Source organism: Sebastes umbrosus, chromosome 16 (genome assembly GCF_015220745.1).
Source record: "Sebastes umbrosus isolate fSebUmb1 chromosome 16, fSebUmb1.pri, whole genome shotgun sequence".
In the NCBI taxonomy this organism is placed as follows: Eukaryota; Metazoa; Chordata; class Actinopteri; order Perciformes; family Sebastidae; genus Sebastes; species Sebastes umbrosus.
In genome coordinates this window covers 22,746,741-22,762,612 of record NC_051284.1, presented here as the reverse complement: position 1 = coordinate 22,762,612, position 15,872 = coordinate 22,746,741, and the positions used below count along the sequence as shown (strand labels likewise).

Here is a 15,872-nt window from a genome sequence, read left to right as displayed (position 1 = left end):
TTCTGGGCGGATCTCATCAATCCCCGGGGCTTTGCCACTGTGGAGTTGTTTGACTACCTCAGTGACTTCCACCAGGGTAATTGATGATGGTCCCCCATCAGCTTCCAGCTCTGCCTCTACCATAGAGGGCGTATTGGTCGGATTCAGAAGTTCCTCAAAGTGCTCCTTCCACCGCCCGATTACCTCCTCAGTTGAGGTCAACAGTGTCCCATCCTTACTGTACACAGCTTGGATGGTTCCCCGTTTCCCCCTCCTAAGGTGCCGGATGGTTTTCCAGAAGCACTTTGGTGCCGACCGAAAGTCCTTCTCCATGGCTGCTCCGAACTCCTCCCACACCCGCTGCTTTGCCTCCGTCACGGCAGTGGCTGCTGCTCTTCGGGCCCGTCGGTACCCTGCAACTGCCTCCGGAGACCTCCGAGATAACATATCCCGGAAGGCCTCCTTCTTCAGTCGGACGGCTTCCCTGACCACCGGTGTCCACCACGGTGTTCGAGGGTTGCCGCCCCTTGAGGCACCTAAGACCTTAAAACCACAGCTCACCGCCGCAGCTTCAGCAATGGAAGCTTTGAACATCGTCCACTCGGGTTCAATGCCCCCAACCTCCACAGGGATGCCAGAAAAGCTCCGCCGGAGGTGTGAGTTGAAGATCTCTCGGACAGGGGCCTCCTCCAGACGTTCCCAGTTCACCCTCACTACGCGTTTGGGCTTACCAGGTCTGTCCAGAGTCTTCCCCCACCCTCTGACCCAACTCACCACCAGATGGTGATCAGTTGACAGCTCCGCCCCTCTCTTCACCCGAGTGTCCAAAACATGCGGCCTCAGATCAGATGATACGATTACAAAATCGATCATCGACCTTCGGCCTAGGGTGCTCTGGTACCACGTACACTTATGAGCATCCTTATGTTCGAACATGGTGTTCGTTATGGACAATCCATGACTAGCACAGAAGTCCAACAACAAACGACCACTCGGGTTTAGATCAGGGAGGCCGTTCCTCCCAATCACGCCACTCCAGGTGTCTCCATCGTTGCCCACGTGCGCGTTGAAGTCTCCCAGGAGAACTATGGAGTCCCCTACTGGAGCCCCATACAGGACTCCATTCAGGGTCTCCAAGAAGGCCGAATACTCCGAACTGCTGTTTGGTGCATACGCACAAACAACAGTCAGAGTTTTCCCCCCCATAACCCGAAGGCGTAGGGAGGCGACCCTCTCGTCCACCGGGGTAAACTCCAACGTAGCGGCACTCAGCCGGGGATTTGTGAGTATCCCCACACCCGCCCGGCGCCTCACACCATGGGCAACTCCAGAGAAGAATAGAGTCCAACCCCTATCCAAGAGTACGGTTCCAGAACCGAGGCTGTGCGTAGAGGTAAGCCCTACCAGATCCAACTGATAGCGCTCCACCTCCCGCACAAGCTCCGGCTCCTTCCCCCACAGAGAGGTGACGTTCCACGTCCCCAGAGCCAGCCTCTGCCGCCCGGGTCCAGTCCGTCGAGGTCCCTGGCCTTCACTGCCACCCGTATGGCAGCGCACCCGACCCAAGCGGTTCTTCCCGCAGGTGGTGAGCCCACAGGATGGAGAGGAGGGGGGTGCCACGTTCCTTTTTCGGGGTATCCCCGGCCGGGCTCCGTGGCAAGCCCGGCCACCAGACGCTCGTTGACGGGCCCTCCGTCTGGGCCTGGCTCCAGACGTGGGCCCCGGGCTTCCTCCGGGCCGGGTAACTCCTCCTCTGCCTCGTGTCGTCATTGGGTTTTTTGTGAACCATTCTTAGTCCGGCCCCTCACCTAAGACCAATTTGCCATGGGAGACCCTACCAGGAGCACGAGGCTCCAGACAACACAGCCCTCAGGGTCATAGGGACACACAAACCTCTCCACCACGTTAAGGTGATGGTTCCCGGAGAGAACTATACTTAAGTTAATTTCATAAATAAACTTGGAAGTATACTTTTTTTTTGTAAGGGATATCAGGTTTGATACTGAGATGATCAAGAAGGTATTTTTCATAATGAATATGTTATAAAATAAATACAAAGACACTCATTTATTATAATCCACAGTTTTATTTAATGATGGTTTAATGTTCATGCCACATTTCTGATGAATGAATAGTTTCTCTTTGAGTGAAAATCATTTAATGAGCATAAAGAAGAACATGCAGAAGATGAGTATTAGAAAGCAACATGCAGAGTAAAACACTGAGTAGAGAGCTGTGAAACATGCAGAAACATGTGAACAGAGGAGATCTGGAGCTTCATCCAGATCTCTGTCAAAGAAGCGGCATCATTTGCAGACAGGAAGTGTTGCTGAAGCTCTACTCTGAGCAGCGGTCAGGCTCCAGGCTTTGAGTGACAGGCCTCTGTCCACTCAGACTGGCCTCACAGCTCACTGAGCCCGCATTCCTCCACTGGTCTGCAAGGAGGCTCAGGGTGCTGCTCCAGCTGTAGTGGCCGTCCCTCCCCAGGACCTCCAGGCTGTGTGACGCCCCTGAGGAGCTGCTGCTGCACCCCACCTTCCAGCCCAGCGTCCAGGCTGAGGGGAAGCCCCCGCTGGCCAGACACACCAGTGTGGCACTGCCCTGCTTCAGCTCCTCTCTGGAGGGGGGGAGGACGGTCAGGGTGGGCTGCACCACACCCACTGGAGGAGAGAGAGGGGGAGGAGAGGGGGGGAGAAAAGACAAAGCAATGAGAGTGAAGGCTTGGTAATAAAGAAACATCACATCCTGCTCATTTATTATATTTCATCAAATAAAACAGAATAACTTGAGCTGCTGCTGCTGCACTCATAAATCACTCAGTATCTCACCATCAGCCTCATGATTCAAGTGTGAATGCAACTAAAAAGGTTCATCGATGAAGATTATTGATGACATCTTCGTATGTGTTTCATAACGTGTGACAGTGAATAACTCGTCCCTGAGATGATTTTCTTCTGTTTAAACTGACAGTTAAATACAGTTAAAACCTTTGTCATCTGTCTCTTTCACTTCCTGTTCACTACATGTAAAATTAATGAACCGTGAACACAAAGATGAGCTGCATTTACCCATAAAATCACATTTGTGTTCAACAGGAATCCACATCACATTTTAATTCAATATATTGTTTTTTATATTTACAAAATAAACGAATCAAAGAATTTAACATACACATTTTCTGTAAAGTTTAAATAAATTTGTCTTTAAAATGTTTTTAAAGCCGATATTAAGTACATCTAATTACAAATAGAATATTAGAAAAATAATAATTATTAATCTTATTATCTACATTACTGAATGAATATTGATTTCGGTAAAGATTCTTCTCAGATTATGAGGTCAGCTTTATAAAATAACATAAATTATCAACAACATAAAAAACTGAACTAGATCAAATTAAAATTTAATATTTGATAAAAAATACTATTTGCTATATGTTGTATAAAATAAAAAAATCTCTGGTACTTACAGTTAATGATGAGTTTGGTTCCTCCACCAAAAGTGTACCACAGTGATACAAACTCATTAAGTGGCCGTACAAAAACCTCCTGCACTGTGAACAAGCATCTATCCACTGAAATACTCTCTGCTTTCTCAATTAACACAGAAACATTTATACTTTATTGAATCTACAAACATTAAATTAATGATATGGATTGAAATGATTGTAAAAATGAAGATTATTTCTTTAATTTTGCTTTACTTTTCTACACCAGACAGAGAAACGATCACAGTCTCCTTGTAACAAAGTCATTTTTTACAGTTTTATTTCAGTTGCTACATGGTTAAATGAACATGATGCTTTTTAATAATAATAATAACTTATAAAATCATATTAAGCAGAACTGAAATATGTTATTTATCTCCAGTAAACCCTGTCAGTAGATTAAAGGCAGACAAACAGACATATCATACCAACCACAGTGGACACAAACTCATCCTTAAATCCTCAACTGCACTTCTAATATAAATATGTTTCTTCTATTATCCATTCAGATGATAGATGGTGTAAATCCAAGCTGTATTCCTCCTGATTTAGTGTCCCACGTTGCCTTCAGTGTGTTGAGAGCAGAGAAATGATTTCCATAGAGAGGAGGCTTTGCATCGTCAGCTGATCCTCCAGTGAACTGAGAAGGTTTATAGTCCTGTGAGTTCAACACTGCAGGACTCAGATGTGTCAGTCAACACAGCAGAAAGCACAACCAGCATGACTCTCATCACCATCCTCATCTGGACGCTGGCCTGCTGCTGTTTTACAGGTTCATTCACTCAGCAACATTTCAGACATGATGTGCTGCCTTTTCTCTCATTTATTTCTGCTGATCAATGAATGATTTGTTTTTGTCTGCAGGATGCAGCGGTCAGGTGACTGTGACTCAGCCTCCAGTAGTGACACCTACTCCAGGATCCACCGTCTCGCTCACCTGTAAGACCAGCCAAGCTGTTTACAGTAACTTTCTTTTGGGTGACTATATGCACTGGTATCAACAGAAATCTGGACAGCCTCCAAAGCTCCTAGTAAGCCTTGTGAGCACACGTGAATCAGGAACAGCAGCTCGGTTTAGTGGCAGTGGAAGCAGCTCTGACTTCACTTTGACCATCAGTGGAGTTCAGACTGAAGACGGAGCAGTTTATTACTGTCAGAGTGTTCATTGGATAAACAGTGCTTGGGTGTTCACACAGTGATTTGTAGTCGTACAAAAACCTCCCTCAGTCCGACTGCAGAGACACTGAGCTGTTACAGCAGGAACCGACTGCAGCTGCTGAAGAGGAAGAGACTCTGACACAGACCACTGAACACAGAGCTGACAGGAACCTCACCAAGCACACACTACACATTCACACTATACAGTATAGGCACATCATACTGTACATTTCAGTTTGTCTATAGAGCAAAAAAAAAAAACTAAAAACCTTTAATGACATCATGATGAATTTTATACTTTAGCACAAGAACTGCTTTATATTTGATTCCACTGTCTCCCCCCCTGTCCTCACAAATTAAGATAGTGGAACTAATAGTTGCGTGTTATTTTCCACAGATAGAAGTCTAGAAGATATAAAACTATTTACTTTTAGAATATAAACAAACTACATTAGAAAACGATCTCATCCTGAACAGGGGCCTTAAGTAAAATCCCCAAATTTATGTAACTTAATTGTATCATAACATATCCCATTGTGTATTAAATGGAGATCTATTTTGAGGGGTGGGAGTCACCATTAGCTAGTTTTGTAATTTCTTATTTTATTTTTATTTATTCATTAATTTTTTTTGGAGGGTATCTATTATTTTAATTATCATTATTATTATTATTATTATTATTATTTTATTATTATTATTATTATTATCATTATTATTATTATTATTGTTATTATTATTATTATTATTATTATTATTATTATTTTTAATTAACGTTTGGTTTTGAATTATGGATTTTTTCTTTTGTTATTGTTAATAATTCCCAATGCATATCTTTAAAATCAATCAAATTTGATCACAAAGAAAAACAAAGTACATTTACTCAAGTGCTGTATTTAAGTGCATTTTTGAGGTATTTTTGAAGTATTCTTCTTTCTGCTATATTCTCTTTCTACTCCATTACATTTTAGAGGATAATCTGCTGTATGTCTTAATACAATTATTTTTTTAATCAAGTTCATTCACTCAGCAACATACAGATGTTCATGGTCTCCTGAGGATTAATACTACTGACTTTAACTTTAGCACCACCATGAGATTGATCTTTTAGTTTTTAGTCAAATGTCTCCAAAGCTATAGGATGGATTTTCATGAAATTTGGGTTCAGATATTCACGGTGCCCAGAAGATCTGCTACAAAGACTTATGTGATCCCCTGACTCCTGTTGTAGGAACACCCATGTAATTGGTAGATTTGAACAAAATGTTCTATAGACTTTCATAGTTCCTGCAGCAGATATGGGTGGTAATTCTCTGTAGTTTCATCACTACGAGAAACCGCTTTCATATTGCCATTTGATAAATGTTATTATCAAAATATTGACTATAGCCACTTTAAGGATGTGTGTGAGAGTTTGTTACAGAATGTTTTGATATGAATTTAATTAAATTCATCAAAAATGTTCTACGTTGTTGGATTCTTCGTTCACCGTGGAGACGTGTGAGAAACAAGTTTTGTTTTTTATCATCACAAAACATCAAGTCAAATAGCAAAAGGAGCAAGTCTCTTTATGTAATACATATAAATCATTAGCTAAGTGGGCTACAAGTATATAACTATTAAACTAACAGTATACATATTCACTTGTAGTATACTTGAACTTTACTTAACTTCATAAAATAAACTCTAAGTATACTTTGTCGTGAGGGTTTTCATTTTCCACAGAGAGGAGAATCAGTTGAAGTTATAAAACCAGTTCATTTCTTTCTACTCTTCATAAAATAAAAGAGCAAACATTTGATGAAGTTATGTATCAGTGAAATCTTTATTAGCAACAACATCAGTGATCAACATGACAGTTATTAAGCTCACTCACATGAAGCTGCTGAGCGACACACATTCCTCTCTAAGTTGTTGTTGTCCAACACTTTACAGCAGTGTTGTTCTCTGTCACACAAAGCTTCAGTTTCCTCTACAAGCATTCAAACTGCTATTGATCAGAGCTGCTCCCCCCCACACAGAGCTCCTGTCCTGGGCTTCAGCCGGCCCCTCTAGCCCTTACACTGGCTCCTGTGGAGGGACTGGGTCTGGCTGTGGCCCTGATGGAGGACCCTGCAGGAGTACAGCTCTCCTTCCATCCAGCGCTCCTGGCTCAGGCTCAGGGTGCTGCTGCTGCTGTAGCGGCCGCTCTTCTCCTCCTCTGAGCTGCTCAGGACCCCCTCCGTCACCTCCGTACCGTCCACCTGCCAGCTCACCACGGCTCCCTGAGGAGAGTAGCCGGTCAGCAGGCAGGCCAGCGTGGCCGAGCCCCCAGAGAGCTGCTCAGAGGAGGGGGGAAGCAGAGAGACTGAGGGCCTGACCATGGTGCCAGCTGGAGGGGAGAGCAGAGACACACAAGGAGCAGATGAACTTCCACTGTAGGACAGACAGCTGGACATGAGACAGTTATGATACCTGACAGAGGTTAACACTACTGTGGATCAGCTGTGTGCATGATACTGTGATCAGACAGAGGAGAGGAGCTGACACATGGCAGGAAATGAGGAGTTAACATATAAAACACAATAGTAAAACTTTGTTTTTTATTTAAAGTAATGAATCTTCTACTGTGGAAATCTTCATAAATATCTAATAGTTAATATGCAACATGATTTATCTGTGAATTTAATGAGAACATTGTATTAATGATCATTAAATTAAATGTATTTTATAATGTGTGACAGTAAATGATTCATCGCTGTGATGCAAATGTAACATCTGTATTCAGTTATAGACTTTATCATCTGTCTGTTTCACTTCCTTTTCTCCACTTTAAACTAACGAACTGTGAAGTCAAACTACAGCGATACTAAATGAACATATGGACTCTTAAATTTTTTAACTGCATTTGCAACAGTTTTTATACCTAACAATCGTTTAAATGTTACAGTAAAACATAAAACATAAATAACTTGAAATTAAATTTTGCTGTTATTTTCTGAACGTTAAAATGTTCCTGCAGAACAAATTTACAACCAAACATTATTAAACAAATATATTATTGGAAAAAAAGCGAAAATTATTCTGCATAATTTCACCATGACATCTTCTTTAATACTAAAAGAATATTAATATTAATATTTTCCTAAACTTCAATACCAGCCAAGCTTAATAGACAGCAAAACATAATATCCACATGTAAATTATCCCAAAATAATTTTTCATTTTATAAAATTATGATGCAAAAGTTAGTATTAAAAGAATATTTCATATTGTATAAATTATAAATCTCTGGTACTTACAGTTAATGATGAGTTTGGTTCCTCCACCAAAAGTCCACCACAGTGATACAAACTCATTAAGTGGCCGTACAAAAACCTCCTGCACTGTGAACAAGCATCTATCCACTGAAAAACTCTCTGCTTCCTCAATTAACACATAAACAATTATACTTTATTGAATCATACATATAAATTAATGATATCAATTGAAATTATTGTATAAATGAAGATTATTTCTTTAATTTTCTTTACTTTTCTACACCAGACAGAGAAACGATCACAGTCTCCTTGTAACTAAGTCATTTTTTCACATTTTCATATCAGTTGCTACATGGTTAAATGAACATGATGCTTTTTAATAATAATAATAACTATAAACTCATATTAAGTAGATCTAAATATGTTATTTATCTCCAGTAAACCCTGTCAGTAGATTAAAGGCAGACAAACAGACATATCATACCAACCACAGTGGACACAAACTCATCCTTAAATCCTCAACTGCACTTCTAATATAAATATGTTTCTTCTATTATCCATTCAGATGATAGATGGTGTAAATCCAAGCAGTATTCCTCCTGATTTAGTGTCCCACGTTGCCTTCAGTGTGTTGAGAGCAGAGAAATGATTTCCATAGAGAGGAGGCTTTGCATCGTCAGCTGATCCTCCAGTGAACTGAGAAGGTTTATAGTCCTGTGAGTTCAACACTGCAGGACTCAGATGTGTCAGTCAACACAGCAGAAAGCACAACCAGCATGACTCTCATCACCATCCTCATCTGGACGCTGGCCTGCTGCTGTTTTACAGGTTCATTCACTCAGCAACATTTCAGACATGATGTGCTGCCTTTTCTCTCATTTATTTCTGCTGATAAATGAATGATTTGTTTTTGTCTGCAGGATGCAGCGGTCAGGTGACTGTGACTCAGCCTCCAGTAGTGACATCTACTCCAGGATCCACCGTCTCTCTCACCTGTAAGACCAGCCGAGCTGTTTACAATTCCAATAATATGTACTGGTATCAACAGAAATCTGGACAGACTCCAAAGCTCCTAATAAAACTTGTGAGCACACGTGTATCAGGAACAGCAGCTCGGTTTAGTGGCAGTGGAAGCAGCTCTGACTTCACTTTGACCATCAGTGGAGTTCAGACTGAAGACGCAGCAGTTTATTACTGTCAGAGTTACCACAGCGGTGGTGTGTTCACACAGTGATTTGTAGTCGTACAAAAACCTCCCTCAGTCCGACTGCAGAGACACTGAGCTGTTACAGCAGGAACCGACTGCAGCTGCTGAAGAGGAAGAGACTCTGACACAGACCACTGAACACAGAGCTGACAGGAACCTCACCAAGCACACACTACACATTCACACTAATAACTTCATTAAAAACATTATTAAAATATCTAATAACACATCATGTTCTGTTCACATTTACTCTCAGCTAAAGAGACAAATGTTGCCTGATCACATATTTGAGTCATGATTTCTTCCTCCATAAAAATCAAGTTCACATTATTCTCTGTATCTTTTTTTTAATAAAAAAAAGATGTATTATTTACTTTTATTTACTTTAATGTAATATCACTCTCTATACCAATTTACAAAATATAAATATTGATATTTACATGATGAATCCAAAGCAAGTGGGCTATTAGTATACTTATTTTAAACCTGAGAGAGAGAGAGAGTATACTTTCAGTTTACTTTTGCTTATCAGAGATATACTTAAGTGTACTTAGCTTATACAGACAATTACAGAAAGGTATACTTGTAGTTAATCTTTTGATTGATTCTCCATTCACCGTGGAGACATGTGAGAAGAATTTTTTTTTTTATCATCACAAAACATCAAGTCAAATAGCAAAAGGAGTAAGTCTCTTTATGTAATACATATAAATCATTGGCTAAGTACTATAAGTTAAAGTATACAAAATGTACTTTAATAAACTAAAAAGTGGGCTACAAGTATATAACTATTAAACTAAGAGTATACCTATTCACTTGTAGTATACTTGAACTTTACTTAACTTCATAAATAAACTCTAAGTATACTACTTTGTCGTGAGGGTTTTCATTTTCCACAGAGAGGAGAATCAGTTGAAGTTATAAAACCAGTTAATTTCTTTCTACTCTTCATAAAATAAAAGAGCAAACACTTCATGAAGTTATGTATCAGTGAAATCTTTATTAGCAACAACATCAGTGATCAACATGGCAGTTATTAAGCTCACTCACATGAAGCTGCTGAGCGACACACATTCCTCTCTAAGTTGTTGTTGTCCAACACTTTACAGCAGTGTTGTTCTCTGTCACACAAAGCTTCAGTTTCCTCTACAAGCATTCAAACTGCTATTGATCAGAGCTGCTCCCCCCCACACAGAGCTCCTGTCCTGGGCTTCAGCCGGCCCCTCTAGCCCTTACACTGGCTCCTGTGGAGGGACTGGGTCTGGCTGTGGCCCTGATGGAGGACCCTGCAGGAGTACAGCTCTCCTTCCATCCAGCGCTCCTGGCTCAGGCTCAGGGTGCTGCTGCTGCTGTAGCGGCCGCTCTTCTCCTCCTCTGAGCTGCTCAGGACCCCCTCCGTCACCTCCGTACCGTCCACCTGCCAGCTCACCACGGCTCCCTGAGGAGAGTAGCCGGTCAGCAGGCAGGCCAGCGTGGCCGAGCCCCCAGAGAGCTGCTCAGAGGAGGGGGGAAGCAGAGAGACTGAGGGCCTGACCATGGTGCCAGCTGGAGGGGAGAGCAGAGACACACAAGGAGCAGATGAACTTCCACTGTAGGACAGACAGCTGGACATGAGACAGTTATGATACCTGACAGAGGTTAACACTACTGTGGATCAGCTGTGTGCATGATACTGTGATCAGACAGAGGAGAGGAGCTGACACATGGCAGGAAATGAGGAGTTAACAATAAAACACAATAGTAAAACTTTGTTTTTTATTTAAAGTAATGAATCTTCTACTGTGGAACTCTTCATAAATATCTAATAATTAATATGCAACATGATTATCTGTGAATTTTAATGAGAACATTGTATTAATGATCATTAAATTAAATCTTTCTATTTTCTTTATAATGTGTGACAGTAAATGATTCATCGCTGTGATGCAAATGTAACATCTGTATTCAGTTAGACTTTATCATCTGTCTGTTTCACTTCCTTTTCACCACTTTAAACTAACGAACTGTGAAGTCAAACTACAGCGATACTAAATGAACATATGAACTCTTAAATTTGTTTTAACTGCATTTGCAACAGTTTTTATACTAACAATCGTTTAAATGTTACAGTAAAACATAAAACATAAATAACTTGAAATTAAATTTTGCTGTTATTTTCTGAACGTTAAAATGTTCCTGCAGAACAAATTTACAACCAAACTTTATTAAACAAATATATTATTGGAAAAAAAGCGAAAATTATTCTGCATAAATTTCACCATGACATCTTCTTTAATACTAAAAGAATATTAATATTAATATTTTCCTAAACTTCAATACCAGCCAAGCTTAATAGACAGCAAAACATAATATCCACATGTAAATTATCCAAAATAATTTTTCATTTTATAAAATTATGATGCAAAAGTTGTATTAAAAGAATATTTCATGTTGTATAAATTATAAATCTCTGGTACTTACAGTTAATGATGAGTTTGGTTCCTCCACCAAAAGTCCACCACAGTGATACAAACTCATTAAGTGGCCGTACAAAAACCTCCTGCACTGTGAACAAGCATCTATCCACTGAAAATACTCTCTGCTTTCTCAATTAACACAGAAACATTTATACTTTATTGAATCTATACAATATTTATTTAATGATATCAATTGAAATTATTGCATAAATGAAGATTAATTATATAATTTTGCTTTACTTTTTACACCAGACAGAGAAACGATCACAGTCTCCTTGTAACAAAGTCATTTTTTCACAGTTTTATATCAGTTGCTACATGGTTAAATGAACATGATGTTTTTTAATAATAATAACTTATAAACTCATATTAAAGATGAAATATGTTATTTATCTCCAGTAAACCCTGTCAGTAGATTAAAGGCAGACAAACAGACATATCATACCAACCACAGTGGACACAAACTCATCCTTAAATCCTCAACTGCACTTCTAATATAAATATGTTTCTTCTATTATCCATTCAGATGATAGATGGTGTAAATCCAAGCAGTATCCTCCTGATTTAGTGTCCCACGTTGCCTTCAGTGTGTTGAGAGCAGAGAAATGATTTCCATAGAGAGGAGGCTTTGCATCGTCAGCTGATCCTCCAGTGAACTGAGAAGGTTTATAGTCCTGTGAGTTCAACACTGCAGGACTCAGATGTGTCAGTCAACACAGCAGAAAGCACAACCAGCATGACTCTCATCACCATCCTCATCTGGACGCTGGCCTGCTGCTGTTTTACAGGTTCATTCACTCAGCAACATTTCAGACATGATGTGCTGCCTTTCTCTCATTTATTTCTGCTGATAAATGAATGATTTGTTTTTGTCTGCAGGATGCAGCGGTCAGGTGACTGTGACTCAGCCTCCAGTAGTGACATCTACTCCAGGATCCACCGTCTCTCTCACCTGTAAGACCAGCCAAGCTGTTTACACATGTAGTAGTGTTGATTGTATGTTCTGGTATCAACAGAAATCTGGACAGCCTCCAAAGCTCCTAATAAGACATGTGAGCACACGTGTATCAGGAACAGCAGCTCGGTTTAGTGGCAGTGGAAGCAGCTCTGACTTCACTTTGACCATCAGTGGAGTTCAGACTGAAGACGCAGCAGTTTATTACTGTCAGAGTGTCCATAATGGACCAGGTGTTCACACAGTGATTTGTAGTCGTACAAAAACCTCCCTCAGTCCGACTGCAGAGACACTGAGCTGTTACAGCAGGAACCGACTGCAGCTGCTGAAGAGGAAGAGACTTGACACAGACCACTGAACACAGAGCTGACAGGAACCTCACCAAGCACACACTACACATTCACACTAATAACTTCATTAAAAAGATTATTAAAATATCTAATAACACATCATGTTCTGTTCACATTTACTCTCAGCTAAAGAGACAAATGTTGCCTGATCACATATTTAAGTCATGATTTCTTCCTCCCTAAAAGTAAAGTTCACATTATTCTCCAAGTTTTGTTTTATCAAAAAAAATGTATTATTTACTTTTATTTACTATAATGTAATATCACTCTCTATACCAATTTAAAAAATAGAAATATTGATATTTACATGATGAATCTTTAAGCAAGTGTGCTATTAGTATACTGTACTAATTTAAAACTTGAGAGAGAGAGAGTGTATACTTTCAGTTTACTTTTTATGTACTTATCAGATATACTTATGTATAGTATACTTGGATTATACTTGTACTTAATCTTTTGTTTGAATATACTTAAAAAAAGTATAATTAAGTATTCTTTCCTTATAGGCCTACAGAAAAGAATACTTGGTTTGTAGTTGTATTAACTTTTTGATAGAGTAGCCTATTAAAGTGTGTGAGAGTTTGTAAAAGAATGTTTTGATATGAATTTACTTCAATTCATCAAGAATTTCTTCGTTCACCGTGGAGATGCGTTTAATGTTATGTTGTACATTTTACACTTCAAAAAAACTTAAATTGATTTCTAATTAAGGTGAACGTTCCAAGATAGCTACAAATTTTAAGTTAAAGCATGCAGATGATCAAGTAAAAAGCCTTAACAAGGCAGGTTTACTGTATAATAGCCATAGATAATAGCCGATGTAACATGATCAGCTCCTCTATCACATGCAGAGTCAGTTGAACAGTCTGCAGAGTAAAACACTGCAGATCATGTAAAGTCATAACAAAACACATGGACTTGTTCTCTGTCACTTCCTTGTTGATCGATGATGGAGATTCGAACTTCGTCAATTTGAAATTGATGCGAAAGGATGAATGATAGTTTTTTTGTTTGGACCAATGAAACCACACACACATTCATCACACACACACCTGAGTGACGTATACCTGGTTCCACTGGGACTGTTGATGTTTTCCTTCTGTCAACCCTCAGAGGACTGTTCTCTTATTGTGAAAAGCTTGTCTTGAATGAGCCTAACAAACTGAACCAGGATCAGTCTGTTTCATAAAGACACTCAGAGCTGATCAGAGCCTGAATTCATCAAAACGTGTCAGAGGAGGAAATCAGTCTGAACCGGACAAAAGCTTTCAGAGTGACACATGTTTGTTCCCTCTTTTAGGATGAAGAGTGAAAGGATTTTATCAACTTTCCTAACAGGAGATGACTCATATTTCAGCTGAAATGTATCAGAGCTGCAGAGGAGTTTAACCTGTCAGCAGCTGCTGGTGGAGCTCACACTGATGTTTTGGGAACGCTTGATGACATTAAACTTATTCAAAGATCTTTTGGGGAAAAAAAGCTGAATAATATTATTTTGTCATCCATTAACACAACTTTGGGGTGAAGCCCTGAATTTGATTGTGTAGGGATTTGGCTGTAACAGGTTTTGGTTATTAGAAAATTAATTAACAAATAATAATATAATTATTAATATTAATAAAGATTATCAATAAACATTAATAATAAACGGGGCACCACCCTGGAATCAGGGCAAATGACCAAAACGTTAATATAGTCTCATTATATATGCTAAACTATCAATTTGGAACTTTGATTAATAATTAAATTAATAACTATAACCAAAATAGATAGTAAAGGTTGAAGTATATCGGAGTTCTTGACATAGCAGAGGTTGGCATTATTCACTCTTGTGCAACATTAAAGAGACCAGCATGTATATTCCACAAACACTTATTTACAAGATAATGAAGGTTTAAAACACAATATTAATCTAACTAAATAACTAAACTAAACAAACCAAACACAGTGTGTACGCATGTGTGTGTGTGTGTGTGGAGGTATGTGTGTGTGTGAGAGAGAGAGAGAGAGAGAGAGAGAGAGGGAGAGAGACAAGATGGCGTGATGTGGGGGTTAAGATTATCTGAAGCTGTATGTTTATGTTTAACTAAATTCAAAGTTTATGTATGTGATCTTAATGTGTGTTAGATATGCAGTGGGTTAGAAAAGATGGTTAGTTTGCATGCAAGACCTTGTCTATGTGAAGCATAAACTAAACACATCAGATGTGGCGAAGCCAGTTACCCAAATATCAAATACAGATAAATCACCAGTCAAACTCAATGAATAACATTAAACCAAATTAATACAAGTACTTTCTAGAAATCAAAGTTGAACAGTCTTGCTCAGCCATGTGCGATTGCTAATTCTAAGGTAAGCCCAGTACGTTACCAATCCATGGAAGAAAAGGGTTTGTAATTCCATGTGTTGAAGTTGTGGTTCCAAGTCAAAGATGTCGTCTTTGCTATGCTCCAATCAAGTTGTTGCTTGAAGTTAGTTGGTCAAAGGCAGGCTCTCGCGTCGTCTGCCTTTTGGTTTCCTTGTGTTCCTATGGATGGCTGTTTCCTAACAGGCCATAGATTAGAAGCAGTACTACTTCCGGTCTGGAGAGCAGCAGCTCACCTCTCGCAGGTCAGGAGAGATGAGGAGAATGAGCAGAAAGAGGAGGAACAAAGAGATTCCTCTGGTTTTGTCCTGGGTGAATTTCACACCTATGTGTGAAATGCTACAGTAGCCAATGGCAACTGAGCTTAATCCACAGCCAATGGCTGCATAATCAAGGATCCTGAGAAGCACAGTTCATTGTCTTTTCCACCAGAAATGGCAGGTCCCTACAATTGAAACATTTAAGTCAAGTCAAGTCAATTTTATTTGCATAACCCAATATCACAAATCACAACTTTGCCTTTACAATCTGAACAGGTTACGACACTCCTTGTCCTTTTAAGTACGACCATCTCATTGATGAGGAAAAGCTCCCCCAAAACAACCCCTTTAACAGGGAAAAAATATGGAAGAAACCTCAAGAAGAGCAACAGAGAGAGATCCCTCTTCCAGGACAGACA

General features: G+C 39.7%; 1 protein-coding gene and 4 gene segments (V, D, J or C); 1 reads left to right on the top strand and 4 right to left on the bottom strand.

The window, feature by feature from the left end:
• LOC119504150 (GTP-binding protein Di-Ras1-like) overlaps positions 1-15,872 on the bottom strand; it is a 128,809-nt gene that overhangs the window by 68,442 nt on the left and 44,495 nt on the right. The window lies entirely within an intron of this gene.
• On the bottom strand, positions 2,046-3,479 carry LOC119504227 (the record flags this gene model as incomplete). The annotated part of the segment is given in 2 exon segments: positions 2,046-2,639; positions 3,449-3,479. Coding segments are annotated over 2 exon segments (354 nt in total), but the record flags the coding sequence as incomplete, so codon positions are not given.
• On the top strand, positions 4,183-4,665 carry LOC119504188. The segment is given in 2 exon segments: positions 4,183-4,238; positions 4,331-4,665. Coding segments are annotated over 2 exon segments (387 nt in total).
• On the bottom strand, positions 6,423-8,008 carry LOC119504198. The segment is given in 2 exon segments: positions 6,423-6,992; positions 7,903-8,008. A coding segment is annotated over 1 exon segment (312 nt).
• Positions 10,045-11,580, bottom strand: LOC119504203. The segment is given in 2 exon segments: positions 10,045-10,612; positions 11,528-11,580. A coding segment is annotated over 1 exon segment (312 nt).